Source organism: Nymphalis io, chromosome 1 (assembly GCF_905147045.1).
Source record: "Nymphalis io chromosome 1, ilAglIoxx1.1, whole genome shotgun sequence".
NCBI classification, from domain to species: domain Eukaryota; kingdom Metazoa; phylum Arthropoda; class Insecta; order Lepidoptera; family Nymphalidae; genus Nymphalis; species Nymphalis io.
This window is the reverse complement of record NC_065888.1, coordinates 12,153,675-12,173,360: the sequence shown is the minus strand read 5'-3', so window position 1 is coordinate 12,173,360 and position 19,686 is coordinate 12,153,675. Positions and strand designations below refer to the sequence as shown.

Sequence of the window (19,686 nt, the reverse complement as noted above, 5' to 3'; positions counted from 1 at the left end):
GTATTTTAAAGAACCTTGACATTTTTCAGATAAACTTGTCGAGACAATGGGCTATTCTTGTTTGACTTTGGATCTGAAAAGTGTTAGGACTGAAACTATCAATAAAAGTTTTTTTAGACGAGCCGGTTGGCGTGGTTGGTGGATGCTTGCCTTTCACGCCGAAGGTTGTGGGTTCGATTCCCACCCAGGACAGATGTTTGGGTGCATGAACATATCTATTTGTCCTGAGTCTGGATGTGAATATCTATGTAAGTATGTATTTACAAAAGAAAAATAGTGTATTTAGTATATCAGTTGTCTGGTTTCCATCGTACAAGCTTAATTTGGAATCAAATGGCCGTGTGTGAAAAGTGTCCCAGGATATTATTATTTTGTTTAGTGTACGAATTTCTAGTGCATTAAAACGATGTTCAAAATTATAATAACTTACTATTTATTATTGAGAGAGAAAGAGAAATATACCACCCATGAGAATTAGTTTAACTCGTTTATTTATTTTTTTCTATATTAGAAAATGTCGGTGTTGTTTTGATGAACTATACGCCAGGGTCGACATTTAGTGTGCGATAAAATAGATACACATGCGATGTATGAATGTGAGTGGTGTTGGAATGGAATAGGAATTAAATTGGATGAAATAAATTTCAGTACAATTCAGACTTAATAAAGTAGATAAAAAAGTAATATGTTATGAGCATTGGATGTTTTCTATTGGCTTACTCATATTATCACACGTTAATTTACATACCGTACTAAAAACAAGCTGATATTGCCTTACTAATAAACGTTGTATAGCTGGCGAATAGACAAACAATAATTGCTCCTTTCTTTCAACAGTAGTTTGACATTCGAAAATAGAAGACAGAACATTGTTTTAAAAAAATGTAAAAAATAAAAGATTTATTTACTTACTTATTATTAGAATATCTATAATCCGAACAACTTAAGTATCTATTAAGTTTACTATAGTTATAAATCTATAATTGTAGCGGATAATGGCCGAATCTATCTCAGTTAAGCCTAATGGTGACATAGCTCTTCTAAGTTTAGCGGCAAATACTGCTTGATGAGAAATTTATATTAATTTTCCAAGTCGACGCCTGCTGGCGGGCTGCTCCACGCTAGTGGAATTTCATTAGAGCACCGAATGAATTTGAATACCTGGAAATATAGAAGCGGTATCCCACTAACCTCTCTGTTTATACACAAAATGTTGTCTATTCGAATAAATATTGATTTGCATTAATAAATAGAATTTCTGTTGAAAAAGTTTATACTAGTATTTCACATAATTTAAAATTTCTTGTATTTTCTTATTTTTAATATATACTAAAAATATTAATGATTAAATGTACGCAGTAGTTAACTGTATTCTGGAAATATAAGAAGTGTGATTATCGTCGTATCGAGAGCGTATCATCACGAGTACAGTTGATACGCCCCGAGTCACTCCGGCGCCCGTGACGTCATCGCCCCGAGCCTTACCCTAACGCGGAGATAAACACGACCCCAGCGTCTTGTTTACCTCTAGTGCCCTTAACTTTGCGTGATCACGTCCCCTATTCCCTTCGTTATAATGTTCAAGCGTATATTTCTATCTCTTTTCATGTTGTGTTTATCCTTTTCCCTTGATGACGGCACGGCGAAGATGACTGACGAATAAAATGTCCACTTTTGGATGGACGATGCTGAGGAAGGCTAGCATTAAGTCTGCCCGTCTTTGCGATGGCTCGCCCACAATTTTATTAATGTTAGTCAATATGATTTGTGTTACCGTATATGTATTGGATTACATCATTTAGCGATTCAGACTCTTGAATTAATCGAACTAAATATATATTTCTTTTCGATTTTTCAAATAGTCATAGAGTCAGATTTGATTTGTTTAATACATAAGCCCATTAACATAACATTCTCCTCAAAAAGAGAGATTAGGCCTTAGCCCAGCAGTGGGACATTTACAGGATGTTACTGACTTACTATAAGCCCATTCAAAAACTGAGAGTAAAATTAAATAAATCCTTGTCAACAAACAATTTTATTTCTTATTTGTTTTATATAATTACAATGCACATAATATTTATTGAATAGTCGCATTTTGAAGCATTTAATTTACAGATTTCATAAAAAACCTGTGTCTGTTATATTGATAATAATATTAAGTTGACGAACTGCGTCTTTAATATAATCAAAGGGAAATGAACGTGGGTTATGGGAATAATATTGAAAATGGTAACGAAATTTACAACATATTATAATTACGACAAGCATTTGCAGATAATATTTACCCTTGGTGATTTGCACGTATTATTATACACGACTGAGTTTCTTTTGCCGGTTCTTCTCAGGTCTGAGGTGTTTATTTCCGAACCGGTGTACAATCATTAAATGAGTAAGTGTAACGCTTCTATATTGAATAAAGGTTTTTGAGTTTGTTTTTTTACTATAAAAACCCCGTTACTACTAGACATCCTGAAGCGGTTGTATAATAACCGAAAGCTTTGTCTTCTACTTTTGAATGTCAAGTTACTGATGACTTAGAAAATTGTGTATATAAATATGAAACCAATATTTTATTTTAACAACTACGGCATATGTATATAAAAGTCTGAGCAACTATAGTGAAAAAAATTTGGATTCTATTTAATAATTTTGCTTGAAGCGAAATAAACCGAATAAAGGGATTGTATTAAAATTTCGATAGTTTGTATTGAAGTCGATTGGAAGGTAATTTTATTATAAACACTTCACTGTCAGTTCATTGAAGTTGAAGATAATTTTCACAATAAAGTAATCAATGCAAAAAACATCTGTGTTTATTAAAATATATTATGTTATGATAATATTAAAATTGCTATAGTAGTTATCTAATCGTCCGGCGCTAAGTAAAGGTCTTTGACATTGAATATTGTTTATTATTCTGGTCTTGTCCGCATTGATAATAGTCTCTACGAGGGACATCAGTGAGTGAAAGTGAGAACAGTTGTTAGGAATCGTGATTGGGCTTCTGAACTTAAAATATTACCGTAAAATATATTTTTGACTGAATGAATGAAGTTTTTTGCTTAACCGAGGCATTCCACGATTTTATAATTTGGCCTACCCTTTTTATAAGGATAAAAAAAATAAATGCACATATTATTCAAAAAGTGAAATCTTAATTTCAGCTAATAATAATGAATAATAGGTATTAATTATACAACATTTTTGGATATAACGTACGTATCTATGAGAAAGAGGGCAATCGTCTTTATACATAATACATGTTTTTTGCATTATATTATAAACTAACTGTGCCTACAATTCGGTGATAAATACGCTATTGATGGTAAGAAAAATAACCGAAAAATCACTATGGCATCTCTAAAATAAACGACAAAAATATACCATCCAAAATAGTTTTTTACTTGTTCAAACAGTTTGAAAGTTAACATCATTGCTTTAGTAAATTTGTTAACGCTCGTACTTTCATCCTATTTAATCAATTTTGCAGCCAGAATTCATATATTTATATTTTCGTCTTATTCCTCAGACGCTTTCAACGCTTAATTATGTTATGTATGTATATTTTAATTAAAATCTGTGAAATGTTTAAGATGGAAGTCCTACTGTTCTCCCTATTCACATAACGAGCTGTGTTATTTCAGTGTCTCGTAAGTTGATATTGTCTCCGCGTGTAAACTATTATGAGGCGCTTTAGAGTTACCTCTTGAATAGGTTTACCAACCGTCATCCTTTCCAAGGACTCTTATTCTTAAAAATACTTGAAGCCGTTAAGGGAGCTCCCTCGGAAGAACTCTGAACAATCGTTACACTATTGTTGATCTCGTCATGCATGTTTCTAAAAATTGTTCTTTTTCCGTGACATTTTGTCAAGATTTATACATACAACTTGTTTTATATTTGCAGCAATATTACTAATTAGATTTTCTAAATGCTTAGTAATAGAGCAATTTTTTCATAAGTTCGTCTGCTTCATTGTGTTGAATCACATAAAGAAACAGTGCAAGTATGTGATTTAAATATAAAATAGGTGTGAGTCACTTTGTTCGCGTAAAAGTTGTTAAATGTAGAATATACTTTAAGGCATACAAACATACAAAGGGACAAATAAATTATATTTTGTGGTACATTTTATGTGCTATTTTGTTTGAGTCAAACAAGTCTATCTGCTTCACTCTGAGACATTTAACGTTACTAAAAGCGCTCTCACTTGATTCTACAAGTAAAATTTATACTAGGGAGTGACTTAGATATATAGGTAAATGTCTCTGAGCGTGGCAGTATACATATTATATATTTTTATATATATGTCTCTTTGTCTGTATTTATTATCCACGTTCACACATCGTTCGATTAATTTGAAAGTTAGTAAATTTGTTGTTGACACTTGCGTAGAGGTTCTTCTTTTTATAGAATAAGGTAGGCGGACAAGCATATGGGCCACCTGATGTTAAGTCACCAACGCCCATAGATATTGACGATGTAAGAAATGTTAACCATCGTTTACATCGCCAATGTACCACCAATCTTGGGAACGAAGATGTTATGTCCCTTGTCCTGTAGTTACACTGCCTCACTCATCCTTTAAATCGGAACGCAACAATACTAAGTATTGCTGTTTAGCGGTAGAATAACTGATGAATCGCTGGTACCTACCCAGAAGGGCTCGCATAAAGCCCTACAATCTAGTGGTGATAGGTCTTTCCTTGGGTTTAAAGCTTGCTTCATACTGAATTTCATCAAATTCAGTTCAGTGGCTTAGCCGTGAAAACGTAACAAATAGTCAGAGTTACTTTCACATTTATAATATTGTTATACATTATATAAAAAATTTAAAGAGGCATTGTAAAATCGCGCCTGATCTATTTATCTAGTTATGTATATTTTAGAGTTTAAAAAAAGCGGTTGAAGTTATCCCGGTTTAAGTTATCCCAGTTTAATTGTTAAATTAAATAGATATACTAAGGTACATACGCATTTATAATATTAATATCGATACTGATACGGGGTATTGTGTACATACATTAATCGATCTAAGTTAAACTTGTTCAGCTTAATTATACAGGCATTAACTAACAATTGTGGGTATTGTCGGGAATTTAATTTATATGATAACAGTTGTGTAAGTAATAATATAATACCACGCTGTGTACCGCCATACTCAGACACGGTAATCTTCTGGGGTGCGGTATTGATCTAGTACTTTACTACGAAGCTCTAATACTTGGGGATGTTAGATTATTGCTTTTGAAGATTATGACGTCTACCTTTCGAATTGGAAAAGTTATTGCCGATGTCTATAAAAATTGTTAAGCGTTAATCATGTGTTGATAAAATTTCATGTCATTTATTTTTGAAAAGTGATTGTACTGGAACCATCTTTTTTTAATTATGTAGTCAGCCAATTAAATTTATATTGAAGAAAACTAACTCTAAGCGTTTTTATTCACTATTTATTTTTTTATTGTGTAATAAGTCCTTTTTTAAATAAGAGCAGGAATGCCAGTGTTAGGCACCCGATGTTCATCTCTATACCCCCGACACTGTGTTGATACAAAATTACATGATTAGCGGTTGTATAGTTGAGACGCGAAAGCGCAACAAAAAAACAAATAAACAAACTCACTTTCGCATTTATATTATTAGTTAGGATCAATTAGGATCAATGTAAGGCTTTCCTTTTTATGTAAAGATTTAATTAAAATACTTATATTATTAGAATATATGTATATTTTATTAAAATATACTGCAGACGATTTTTAATTGAATATAAATAATATACAAAAATATAACGTACTGAAATTAATTTTTAGAATAAAATTATTTGCGAGAAAATGTCTACCAAACAAAATTTCTAAAGGTCGTTTATGAAATGCAAATTGAATTTGCGAGATAAACTCTCCTCGGATAAACTCGCTCTATTTTTTTTTCATTTTTGTGCTCAAGAGAAATCTAATTCATACCTTTATCTGTCAACCTTTATCAATTTCAACCTAAATTTAATTTGCACTTAATTCGGTAATTTAAACATACATTAACCAGTAACTGTGCATGCAAATATTAACCTAGATAAATTTGTTTAATTTTTTTTACTCTAATGTATTTTATAACGAATTGTCATTTGGTTGTAGATAACTTAAGTGGTGGTAGGGCTTTGTGCAAGCTCGTCTGGGTAGGTACCACCCACTCATCAGATATTCTACCGCAAAACAGCAATACTTGATATTGTTGTGTTCCGGTTTGAAGGGTGAGTGAGCCAGTGTAATTACAGGCACAAGGGACATAAAATCTTAGTTGTGTGTCAATGTTGGTGGCGCATTGGCTATAAGCGATGGTTGACATTTCTTACAATGCCAATGTCTAAGGGCGTTTGGTGACCACTTACCATCAGGTGGCCCATATGCCCGTCCACCTTCCTATTTTATAAAAAAAAAAAAAACAATGCCAATGTCTAAGAGCGTTGGTGACCACTTACCATCAGGTGGCCCATATGCTCGTCCGCCTTCCTTTTCTATAAAAAAAAGATAATTATTTTATACAATTACTAGTACTACCTATCGCGGCCTTGTCCGCGGAGACGAAAAAATATATTAGTGCGTATTCAGCGCGATACTTTTGTCTGATTCGAAAAACGTATATCAGAGTTATTATTTGTTCTTGTTTGCTAAAAAGAAGAACATCGTGAATGGTTTGATTGGATAAGGTTAAAGGTTTATCAAATTATTTTGTAAAAGTATGTCAGTCGGTCCGTCAAAACATTGACTTTTTTAAGTGTAATATATTTTATATTATATTTATTATTTTAGCGTTTTTATATCACTTAAATAATCTATTGAATATTGAGTGGTAATTCTAGGAAATATTAAGTGGTTTAAATGGTTGCCTATCTGGTCTAGTGGAAACTATATATGATATAAGGTCCTCCAGACCGATTTCGACCACGGAATCCAATATCAAGAGATATTAGCAAACTGCGCAGGACATATTATAGTGCACAAGTATGTGCGCAAACACAGGTGCACTCTCTATTCCCTTAGCTCTCATAATCCGATGGGAAAGAGTTCAGGTGTAGGACCAACGGCTTTACGTGCTTTTCGAGGCACGGGAGTGTACACACTTTCAACTTCCAAACTCCGGGCAGCTACTAAGAATTTTCTGACAGGAAAACCTAATAACTCTTTATTAGCCTGACCGGGGAATTGAACCCAGGACCTCCGGGTCTGCGGCCTTACATCAAACCACTAGACCAACGAGGCAGGCATATATGATTTACTATGTGTACGTATGATTTACTGTGTGAATTTGAGTTATTATTATTGCGAATTCTAGTCGAGATTTAGAACGCATATTGTATTTTTTAAATACTAATATTTAGCATTTTATAGAAGCCAATGTAAAAAGAAAAAGTAGAAGAATAAATTGTAACTTTTACCACAGTAAAAAATATTGAGTTGTTTATGAACTACTTATGACGATAAATTAAATATAGACATTTTTGTAATAAACCTTACGTAACCGTTGATATCTGACCTGACCTTTGTTACGGAATCAGGCTCATGTAACGAACTCGGCCCTAAAAATCCGTCGGGTTAAAATATTTATGTTACATAGTTCGCGAATTAAGTATTTTTGTATTGTTAATATTAATGTAAAGAACATTAAATTCCTTACTATAATTTTCAAATCAATAGTTTTAATGTAATAAGTAAATTACTTTTTATTAAAATTCATTTGTTTTGTTATACTATAACCGTAACCGTAAACCTAGTTCCGATAATAAAGTAAATCCATATTCGATGTAATCAGTACTATGTAAGTGTATTTTTTCTTTGTATTAAATCCTATTGAAGTGGTTAATACGTGAAAAAAATGCATATAAATGTGGTTGTATAATCCTGTCCTCGCCACAACTACATATGTGTCGAGATCACACGATTTCTATTAAAGTTTTATCTTTACATTACGGTTTAGTTAGATTCCTCTATATATAAAATTTTAAGAATCTTCTACTATAATTTTGTATGATTTCATTAAAAATAAAAGCACACATACATATCGAAACTTCGAGAAAAATAATAATATAAAAAAGTATGATTGCAGTCGAAACCCGTATATTATATACATAAAAAAAGCAAAGAAGCAGACATAGTTAAACAACAAGAGTTCTGAGTTGGTCACGAAATACTATACCTGTAGTATAACAACAGTATCTGCGAAGCCCAAATAAATTTGTTATCCGTTTTTCGCAGTGTTCGAATGACATAGCATTTGCGCTAATGGAGATCTAGTGGCAATTCGGCCTAATTTTAGGAGTATCGTGTATCCCAATGATTCTGTAGTTTACCGAGTAAAGCAACAATTTTCCGGTTCGCCGTACCTCGTTATATTCTCATTTAGTTTGGAACTGTTTAATTTACTATAACACCGATATATTTATTTAATGTATATCTGCAAACTTAACACCAAAAGGTTTCATCATTCGTATTAAAATTTCGTCTGTCAAATCTACCATGTCGTGTGTCTTACGACTTTTTAAATTGGCGTCATAAAATATTCTGGCGCTGCGTGTTTCGGTTTTAAAACTGGGTATTTTGGTGTCATTGCTTTGCAATTTTGATGAATAAGTATCTGGCTAACCGCCAACGGGTACTATTCAATGGCGAGTTCTGTGGACTCTTCCGGCGTCCTGTCGTCGCGTCACTGCATGCCTCCTATGCATTTACGACTATTGTGTCATTACTTACAATAACTATAAACAAAATAGAATTTAACGCTAGATTTCAAGTTGTTGACTTTTTATGGTTAATTTAAACTAATATAAAAACAATTGTTTTCCTTATTTTCTAGCAGATTAAATATTTAGTGCGAAGCAAGAAAATTAACAAATAAGCCTTTTGGGGTCACATTTCGGGTCTTCTCGATAAAATTATATTAAACAAATTGAGGATGGTAGCTTAACGATAAACTGAGTAATCTACTTGTACAATTGTACAAATGGTGGTTTTTATAAGAAAGCATTTATTTGAATTAAGTATCTTTTGATTTAGAAAAATAAAACGTTTTGCAAATTAATAACTAACTGCCCATGTCATCAACATGCAAATATATTATCGTCCAATACACGGTTATATTAAATTGGAAATTATAGTTCGGCGTAGTGTAATCGAATAACCATTAAGGGCATTAGATGTTCTACTTAAGGGGATTAAAATACAAAAGGCGGTTGACTGACCTTTCCATAACTACGGCAACTGGAATTAATCCCACGTACATAGTTTGTGTTTTATGCCTTTTCTATTTTAATATTATATAATGAAACCCTTTAATATAAATGGCCTTTGTTCTCTAAATAGTCTTATTAAAACAGATATATTGTATTTTTTATAGTCATTTCATTTGTAAATGTCGTTTTTTTTTTAAATAAAATTTAAAAATATTTGTATGTTTCATGATAATGTATGCGAAAATAATGCTTTCCGTATGCGTTAAGCTTGAAACAATAAGCTTGGCATGTCGCTCGAAATAGCTAGTCAAATTTTGAACCTTGTTTTATAATAGAAATACTGTTGAAGTTTACTGTTAACGTTAATAATATGCAATTGTAAAGCGACGCCGAAACTAAAATTGCGATTCTGCCCAATTTTACGTAACAACGCCCTCGTGTTGTAGTTGAGAATATAGATATATATAATGCTTATCGTATTAGTAGTAGTTTTTAGCAAAAATAAACGAATTTTAAAATTTTATTGCTATTTCGTCTATAGCTCCACTCGTGCGTCGTAAGTATACAATTTGTTAATAACTTTTGACGAGTCGGTTGGCGTGGTTGGTAGATACTTGCCTATTCACGCCGAAGGTTGTGGGTTCGATTCCCACCCAGGACAGACATTTGTGTGCATGAACATGTCTGTTTGTCCTGAGTCTGGGTGTAATTTTCTATATAAGTATGTATTTACAAAAGAAAAGTAGTATATGTAGTATATCAGATGTCTGGTTTCCATAGAACAAGCTTTGTAAAGGCTTAATTTGGGATCAGATGGCCGTGTGTGAAGAATGTCCCAGGATATTATTATTATTATTATTATTATAAACTTCACATATGTGATCGTAGAATAAATATAAATTTTCATCCCGACAAAATAGTTAACAATCAACTGTGAATGTGATCTCAGTTTTGTCATTCGTAATTAATCTGATGAATAGAAGATGTTATAAAAAAATGTAACAGCCTATATTTTTCCCACTGTTTGTCAGGGCAATCACTTTAGTTGCTGAGAAGTATATGGTTTGTAGCTTAAACGTTACTTTTGTGCAGGATCCACACGATATTTTGTATATCCATACTAATATTATAAAGAGGTTTGTGAGGTGTAGGAGTAATCTCTGAATCGACGGAACCGATTTTGAAAATTATTTCACCAATAGAAAGCCACATTATTTGTGAGCGTCATAAGCTATATATTAACCCATAAAATGAAAATACTTTCGTGGTAGTCGGATTTGCAAAGTAAGTGGGAGAAAAAACGGTCGAACGAAAACGTTTCTCATTCGAACGCTGCCTTTACGATGAGAGATATATGATTGAGTTCTAGAGAAAAGTTGTACAGCTTGATAATGCCTACGAAAAAGTCAGCGACTGCATATGACTAACTTTTATATTTAAGTCACAAAAAGTAGTTTTTTATATTAAAAAATAAATTATAAAAATATAATATATATATAATATAGTGGTTAGAACGCGTGCATCTTAACCGATGATCGTGGATTCAAACCCGGGCAAGCACTACTGAACTTGACGGTGAAGGAAAACCTCGTGAGGAAACCTGCATGTGTCTAATTTCATTGAAATTATGCCACATGTGTATTCTACCAACACGCATTGGAGCAGCGTGGTGGAATAAGCTCCAAACCTGCTCCTCAAAAGGGAGAGGAGGCCTTAGCCCAGCAGTGGGACATTAACAGGCTGTTACTCACTAACTTACTTATAAAAATCATAAATAAAATATCGTTAGGTCATATTACCAACAATTATGAATTCTTATCAAAATAAGTAAACTTATCCTCTCGAGTGTTTAAAACAAAAGAATTTTCCCTTTTACTGCATATAATTTGAAGAATGGTTAAAGAGATAATACGACATGTGTTCCCCTTCTCTTACAAACCGGGTTCCATAACATAACATAACATAACAGCATAACATTCTTCCCGACTATACTGGCCGTCGTCGCGTTTGGACTGTACTACCACTTTCCATCAGGTGGAGTAGTCATTTGCCCTCCCGGAAATATAAAAAAAAAGACATAGGTATGGAACCGTGACCATGTCGTAATCTATTCGGTGATATTTTTTATTAGACGGTTTTTTCATATACAACACGTCAATCTATTTAAAAATAAATTGCTTTATCACTAAGGAAATTTTATTTAGATAAAATTGGTTTTTACGGTATGTTTTTTGGGTGCTGTGGGTTTTTTTTTTTTTTAATATTTGCCGGGTTTATTTTCGCGAGTTTAGGAGCCACAATCATAATTTCATCACAAGTAAAAATGTTTGCCCAACGACACGGGTCAGCTAGTGTATATATATGTTTATTATGAGTATTTTTAAGTATCCTGTGTGAAAGACAACTAACTCTTAGAGTTGGTACTATGTAATGTATATCAATTGGAGTCAGTACTATGTAATCTATATTGACTGCCTCGTTGGCCTAGTGGCTAGATGCAAGGCCCGGAGGTCCTGGGTTCAAATGCCAGGTTGGGCCAATAAAGAGTTATTGGGTTTTTCTGTCGAATATTCTCAATAGCAGGTCGGAGTCTGGAAGTTAGTGGTTTGTACACTCCTGTGCCTCGGAACGCACGTAAAGCCGTTGGTCCTGCGCTTGAACTCTTTTCGGTCGTGTCGGATTGCCGTCCGATCACCTGTGTTTGCGCGCACACTTGCGCATTATAATATATTTTGCGCAGTTGGCTAAACTGTCTTGAGATTGGCCGCCGTGACAGAAAATGGTCTGGATGACCTTATATTCAAAATCTATGATAATACGCCGTATTTTTTAATATTTATAAAACTGAGATTTAAATTAATCAATTTACAAACTTAACAATAAAACGTTCTGGTCTCTGTACTATAAATTCTGTAAAGTAAACGTAAATCTTTTCCGATATTCGTTTAATATTTACAATGTTAACAAAGAATATTTTAATTGCTTTAATAAATAACGACTTCGTTAACTACTTTAATGATAAGAATGTATTTAATTAATTATTAATTAAGTTTTTATGTAAATGCCGCTTTGCTCGTGAAATTGTTACTGTCCTTTATTTAAGCGATTCTTGTCTCGGGCCGTGACACTAACGACTACTTACAAGGTAAAGAAAACTCGCCTAGAGCACTTTCGTCCTTACGGACTGGATATATTATGCACACTATGAGAAAGTAATGAAAATGTATGGGTATAATTAATGTTAAGTAAACTACATTTTGAGTATTATCCATTTGTTTTAAAAGGTGTTATTACCTGTGTTATATTAAAGTTCTGATGTCTGTCTATGTTTTGACTTCTTATATAATTTGCCTGATTCGTGTGACAATATATTATACATGATATTGTAATCTTGATCATCTTATATAGTATAGCTTAATGTGTGACAAGCAAAGCCTCTAAGAGAAGGATGTAGAGCGAACGTACCACATAATATATCTGACTTAATCACTTATCTTTCTGCCACGTAAGACGGATGAACTTAGCAATCCTCAATCAATTACTCAGTCTAGACATTTTGGACAGTCACTGAGTCGTGCTGAGTTCGTCGCATTGCACTTTCCATGATGGAGATTACAAATTATACAATGTTTATAGTTCGTATATGTAGTAATGATGTCGTAGCTCAACTCAAAGCACGGTGTGTTATTTTTTCAGCGATTTTATCGCTATCGCTGATGTTTGAATAATGTATACTAGAGGTCATGGTTGCAAGTAAACCCTTTTGGGTTTGTACCATACCAATACATCAGTTAGGTTATCGCTGTTAAATATCAATAATTTGTATCGTTGTGTTATTTTTGTCTTTTTTGTGATCGAGTATTTACTGTCGGTTTGATGCCTGCAAGCAGGCTCCGAATGACGTTCATCCTGAAAGTATCTCGTATCTCGGTAGTTTTGTTCATGATCGAAGTCTAAGTGATCTAGTGTAACCAAGGAGTAAAAGAATATAATAAAATAAACAACAAAGTCAATAATATATCAAATATATAATCATAAGCACAATGTTGATAATAAGTTAGCTTTCATCACCTAGCAGCACCATAACGATGTTTAAGCCATCGCTAATGCCTCTTATAATGCAAATTTCATTAAGCAGTATTATTCCTACCTCAAGTGTTTGTATTAAATATAAATAAAGAGTATTGCCCGAAACTTCTGTTGAAATATTAGGAAATTATTTTTATATATAAAAATGATGAAAATAATATAAAAATGAAGTTGTTTTATTTAATCTGAATTTACGTTAGGTATGAACATTTTTTATATGGTTTATTAAAATAATTGGCAGCTTTGTACGCTTATATTTTTTTTTTCATAGCGAATCGTTTCTGTAAACAGTAACAGCCTGTTAATGTCCCACTGCTGGGCTAAGGCCTCCTCTCCCTTTTGAGGAGAAGGTTTGGAGCTTATTCCACCACGCTGCTCCAATGCGGGTTGGTAGAATACACATGTGGCAGAATTTCAATGAAATTAGACACATGCAGGTTTCCTCACGATGTTTTCATTCACCGTTAAGCACGAGATGAATTATAAACACAAATTAAGCACATGAAAATTCAGTGGTGCTTGCCCGGTTTTGAACCCACGATCATCGGTTAAGATTCACGCGTTCTTACCACTAGGCCATCTCGGCTTCAAACAATTAAGTTTAGATTTTTTTTTTATAGAATAGGAAGGCGGACGAGCATATGGGCCACCTGATGGGAAGTGATCACCAAACGCCCTTAGACATTGGCATCGTAAGAAATGTCAACCATCGCTTATACAGCCAATGTGCCACCAACCTTGGGAACTAAGATTTTATGTCCCTTGTGCCTGTAATTACACTGGCTTACTCACCCTTCAAACCGGAACACAACAATAACAAGTACTGATGTTTTGCGGTAGAATATCTGACGAGTGGGTGGTACCTACCCAGACGAGCTTGCACAAAGCTCTACCACCAGTAATATTATAAAATAGATTAAAATGAGGTGAGATATATTAATATTTTTATTCGTTATAATAAAAATAGCATTTGATTCATTTCTGTATAGTTGTTTTGTATTTAAAATTTATTTTAAAAGTTTATTAAGGTATTTATATAATTTCTTTATTGAATAGAAAAAAGGAGACTACAGAATTATTCACTGATAATAATAATCGGCGATAGTAAAGATCTATTTATCTTTGCGCTGGTCTATATATAAAATATGAGCTTTAAGTTATTACTTAGCTGGTGTTTGTAATTAAACTAACGCAAGTACCATTCGTATAGAACGCTGCAAAATCTTGCTCGTAATAGTAGAAGAGTGGGAGGCGCCTACTCAATTCAGACAGATACTCAACCTATTAATATTTTTTTTAACTGACCTTGGCCTACTATTTCATCCGTATATACTACGTTATATATTATTAAAGCCTTCGTTACAATTAGTGTACCCGTCATTAATAAACTTTTAATAAAATATGTACAGTCAAATAAAACTAGTGTGTTATAAACGTATATGTAATAACTTCTATAAGAAAAATTAAAGACTTGAAAATATTCAAGAGTAAAAAAGAAAATAAATATACGGTTTCCATTTTGCTTAGAAGATTTTCAACAGAAATGAATAAAACCGTTCAGCGGTCGAGCTAATAACAAAAGGGTGGTTCGCTGTCCGGATTATAGGAAATAGCACAATAGCTTTTCCAATATAAAAATCTTTAATATCTTCGTTATTTATACTACGAATACTATTTAAGTCTCTTCATTTTCTGAATCAGCGGTAGAGTGCAAATAACTCTACCGCTGACTGGTTTTATATGACTATTTAATACTTATTTGACTTAAAAATTATACTTCAGGTTTTAAATAAATAGAGAGCTACGTAAAGCAAAATAATTTCAGTGTTTCGGTAAATAAGTTTAAATAAAGTCCTTTAGTGTTGTTGGGGTTGGAAACAATCCCCTCCGTTAAAGGTTAATAATAAATATGATAATTTTAGTTGATATGTCCGTCTATCACTACGTTTATTATATTATATATTATATACAGTTTATGAATAGAATTACATTTACTTATTTAATATATAGAAAACCTTATAAAATAAACTACGTATATTTTAAATTTTGCACAAGATTAAATCTAATTACAAAATAAACGCTGAAGCGCTGTTCGTTAAATTTTAGATCATATTTTTAATCTATGTAAGCATTATAAATTTGAGCAAAATATTTTTCTAATAAAAATATACAATTTATTTTAATAAACTGTTGCTACATCTTCCGTAACTTCCTAGTGTAGTTGTTAATAGCAAAACTTAGTGCCACATTTTATAATTGCGATAAAATTGTCGGAAGTTTTTAAGTAGATAACTATTATCACTCCATTTCAGTTAAAATAAACCATCTCGCGTCGTTTGTAAACGGTAGAAACGATTACTACAAGTAGCAGTATGAAATCATTTTGTACTAAACTAAACTAAAGGTATTATGTCTCTATTTGTTTATAATGAGATAAAGTAAAATTAGTTCTTTTATTCTTAGCGCATTTCGTAGTTAAATTCTTGACTATCCAAATGGTTAGTTTAAAAAAAAAAATGATATCAAGCGCTTTTTTTACGGAGATTTAATATCTATTTAAAGATTTTTTTCTCATTAAGTCCTATTTTTTTGTCTAACTATATTTTATTTTTGAGTATATTATATTTAACTATATTTTTACATGACTTTGGTGTGGCTTATGGTCCGCGTTATATTAACATGCTCGGGCTCCACAAAAAATATTGCATCGGTATTAAATTTGAAATTTGCATTAATAACGAATTAATATTTCATAAACATAAAGTACAATCTCTTGTTGAGGTTAGCATACGAATAATTCTTAACATTAATGTGTATAGAGTAAATCGAAGCTCATATTCAAAGAAATTACTCTTTATGTTTTTAAATCTTAAATGATTTTTAAAATGTACTTATAATTTCTACTATAATAATAAATCAAACGGGTTCAAACGTGTGACCTTGGCCTAATCGCCGACAATGTTGTTGCACATGATGCATTTGTGTCGGTACAAGCACGATTTCACAATCATGACGAAGCGGAAAACATTTATCAAAACAATCAGCATTGAAAATGTCTTCAAGCATAAATTGCCTTTTACTTTAATAAAATTATTCTATTATTATACGAATGTAAACACAGCCAACTTAGTCTCCGAGCATATCCTGATGATGAAAAATCCAATTTATTATCATAAATGGTCTATTTATCCAGGATCTCGGGATCTCTTATAAACTAGCCAACGACAACTAGAGCAACGAAGTAATCGTTGAAATTGACCGTGTAGTCGATTGTCAGTTGATAATTGATTGGAATAAATAAAATTTCATTCAAAATTAATTGACATGAAAAACTTCTTGTTAGAAGCTTCGTCGAAAAAAGCACGTTTATCACGTTAAGTTGAATAATATATTCGTTTAATATGTACGTTATAAGTACTGTTCATAACGCCAACAACCATTACCTTAATGTAATTGAAAATCACCCTTGTGCAAAATATTCGGAGGTAGAATTAATTTCATTACTGGACGAGACGGTTGCTTTTCATAAACATAAACGGACAAATTCAATTCAGATTTTAAACTTACTAACTAAACGAAAGTCTTTAAAATCGATGTATTCTACACGCTTTAATTATACTTGATTCACTTGTAAATGTTATAATTTTCAAAACGAGGTTAGCGTGTTATTCTTGTAACGATTCATTCAACCGTAGAAACTAATAACATGAATTATATACAAAAATGGCCCAAGAAAAATAACTTTATGAACATATTTGTTCAGTCCTCGTTTCTTTAAATAATTAAAAACTGCTATCTAACAAGATTTTACAGTTTTAAACAAAAGTCTACTTTTAAGTATAGTAATTCTATACCTGAACCAGGAGAAAAATAATAATATATAATACTTTTTTTTCTTCTAGGAAACAACCAAAGACGTTTGCATTCGACCACTGTTTCTACTCTCTGGAACCCACGCTGCCTAACTTCGCCTCACAGAAGACAGTTTTCGAATGCCTAGGTCGAGATATATTGGACAACGCTTTCGAAGGATACAATGCCTGCATCTTCGCCTATGGACAGACAGGTTGGTTTTAATCTATTTTAAAACAAATGTATTGGTTATACAAAATATTTTCGTAAAAATAATCTATAGAATACTTTTGACACACTACTGAGGCGCAATATAATCTTAGAGCCTTTCTTATAAAAGTTGCCTATTTGCTTTACTTAACACTGATTTCGTTCTTTTTGTCATTATTGATGTGACATTCGATATGAGAAGATGACATCATGGTCTAATCTCCCGCTAAACAACGTTTATAAGTAAGGCTTTTAAAGATTAAGGGACTTGGATCTTTTCGGTGTAAGTAATGGTGTATCACAATTAGATTTACGCTGCACGTGTTTCAAATATAAAACACACTCCATATATGTGGCAAATATTCGCTAATTGTGCGCTTCGTTTTATCTTAGTGTGGTAAAACTTCATTACTTATGTCATAATGTTTGTGTTTTTATTTCGAATAGAAAGATAACATATAACTTATGGCATGTAATCATGCATAGTTAACTCGTAAGGTTTCTATTACTAAATATACGTCGTTGCACAATAGTCTATTGTAATAATAGTATTGTATCGTTATGAGTTGTTCGTAGAGAGTCGTTCTCTGTTTTTTATTTCAAAAAATTAATGATGATTATTTTATTTTGAAACATTGAATTTTGATTATTTTTGTAAGCTAATAATTTCCTAGACAAACTGGTGTTTATATGTATAAAACATTAGTTAATAAATTAAGAAATTTCATATAAAATATTTGCAGGCATCTTATTTACATTTAACTTTTCGTTAACTAAAATGAAAATATGTTGTGTCATAAATGTATATTTTGCGACTTGTTCCTTTCCGCGGCAAAAGTTTATTGATATATCAAAATTAAAAACAAAAAAGCGAGAACTTACCAGTTTATTCGACATAATCGATAGCCTCGTAGCTAAGCGAATTTCGCTGTTAGTAACCCCTAGGGAGTGTATGTACGAAAACGTAGCGAGCCAATTCAATCGAACTATATTTTACTCCTGTAACGAGACATCGCATTGCCGTTCGCTTCCGAGATTGTGATGTGTGTCGGATGTCGAAACCCAGTTCTCGTTGTGAGATATTTAACGGCGTAGGTGTTGATGTTGCCAGTTACTGTAATTGGATGTGTTGTTTAAGTGCAGACTGATATAAGGGCTGGTTGACGTGGTTGAATTGTATTTAGAGTATCGAGTTCACTTTGATATAATATTCACGTCTAAATGTAAAAAACACTAGATCATATGTAATACTATATATATACTACAATCAAATGTACATAGTTCTTCGGATATAACTGTTTTATTTCAATCTCATCATTATATTATTTTAATCAAAATATACTTGGTCACTATTATAATATGTTATTGTAATAGGTGAACTCATTAAATGAGGAAAAGAAACATTGAATTTTGAAATCAATTTGTTTAAAATCTTAATTTTAGTTTACCCATTAATGTTACATTTGAAAATTTGATTCTTAACAGCGGTATAGGATTGTCCCATAATCACAAAAAAATCATTTTAAAATTATTCAAATTTACGACGTACTTGTTAAAATATCGGTGATTAAATACATCTATTGTATATAAAAACAACGCACTAAAATGTATCTATTGAGTTTGTTCAAATGATACGCTTGATTAATTTATTCAATAAATTGTATACTCTTTACTCATTACCTATAGACATTGTCTAGTTTGCACCTATTTAGTTTGCTGGTGTGACTCACGGGAGCAATAAACCTGTTTGAGGAGATTAAGCTTAGAATACGGTAGGTATCATGTGTTGACTTGCCAAGTTTCTGATCAGAAAATATGTGCCTTAAAACACAATGTGTACGTGAATTGAAATACATAATAAAGATGGTTCCTAGGTTTCAGTTATAAAAATATGTTATGAAAATATAGATTCCGCATATTAAACAACAATATATTTATTTTCAGCAAATGAATATTTAGATTTTTTTGTTTTATAATTGTATTTACAATTCATCTCGAGCTTGACGGTGAAGGAAAACATTGCGAGGAAACCTGCATGTGTCTAATTTCAATGAAATTCTGCCACATGTGTGTTCTACCAAACCCGCATTGGAGCAGCGTCGTGGAATAAGCTCCAAACCTTCTCCTCAAAAGGGAGAGGAGGCCTTAGCCCAGCAGTGGGACATTAACAGGCTGTTACTGTAATACTACATAATTTCAAATAAATTACTACTTATATTTAAAATAAATTCACATCATTGTAGTGTTTTCAAATTGTTACAAAATGTACTTGTAAATTAAGGTATTAAAGTTCGGAGAATTTGTTTTGT

At 32.3% G+C, this 19,686-nt stretch overlaps 1 protein-coding gene across 7 annotated transcripts in view; it reads left to right on the top strand.

The window, feature by feature from the left end:
• The window catches only part of LOC126772319 (kinesin-like protein KIF13B), a 131,632-nt gene that overhangs the window by 42,633 nt on the left and 69,313 nt on the right, over positions 1–19,686 (top strand). For all 7 annotated transcript variants that reach the window (XM_050492682.1, XM_050492664.1, XM_050492638.1 and 4 more), the window contains exon 3: positions 17,218–17,381. In XM_050492682.1, the coding sequence (XP_050348639.1) occupies positions 17,218–17,381 (164 nt within the window). The remainder of the gene's footprint in view (positions 1–17,217; positions 17,382–19,686) is intronic.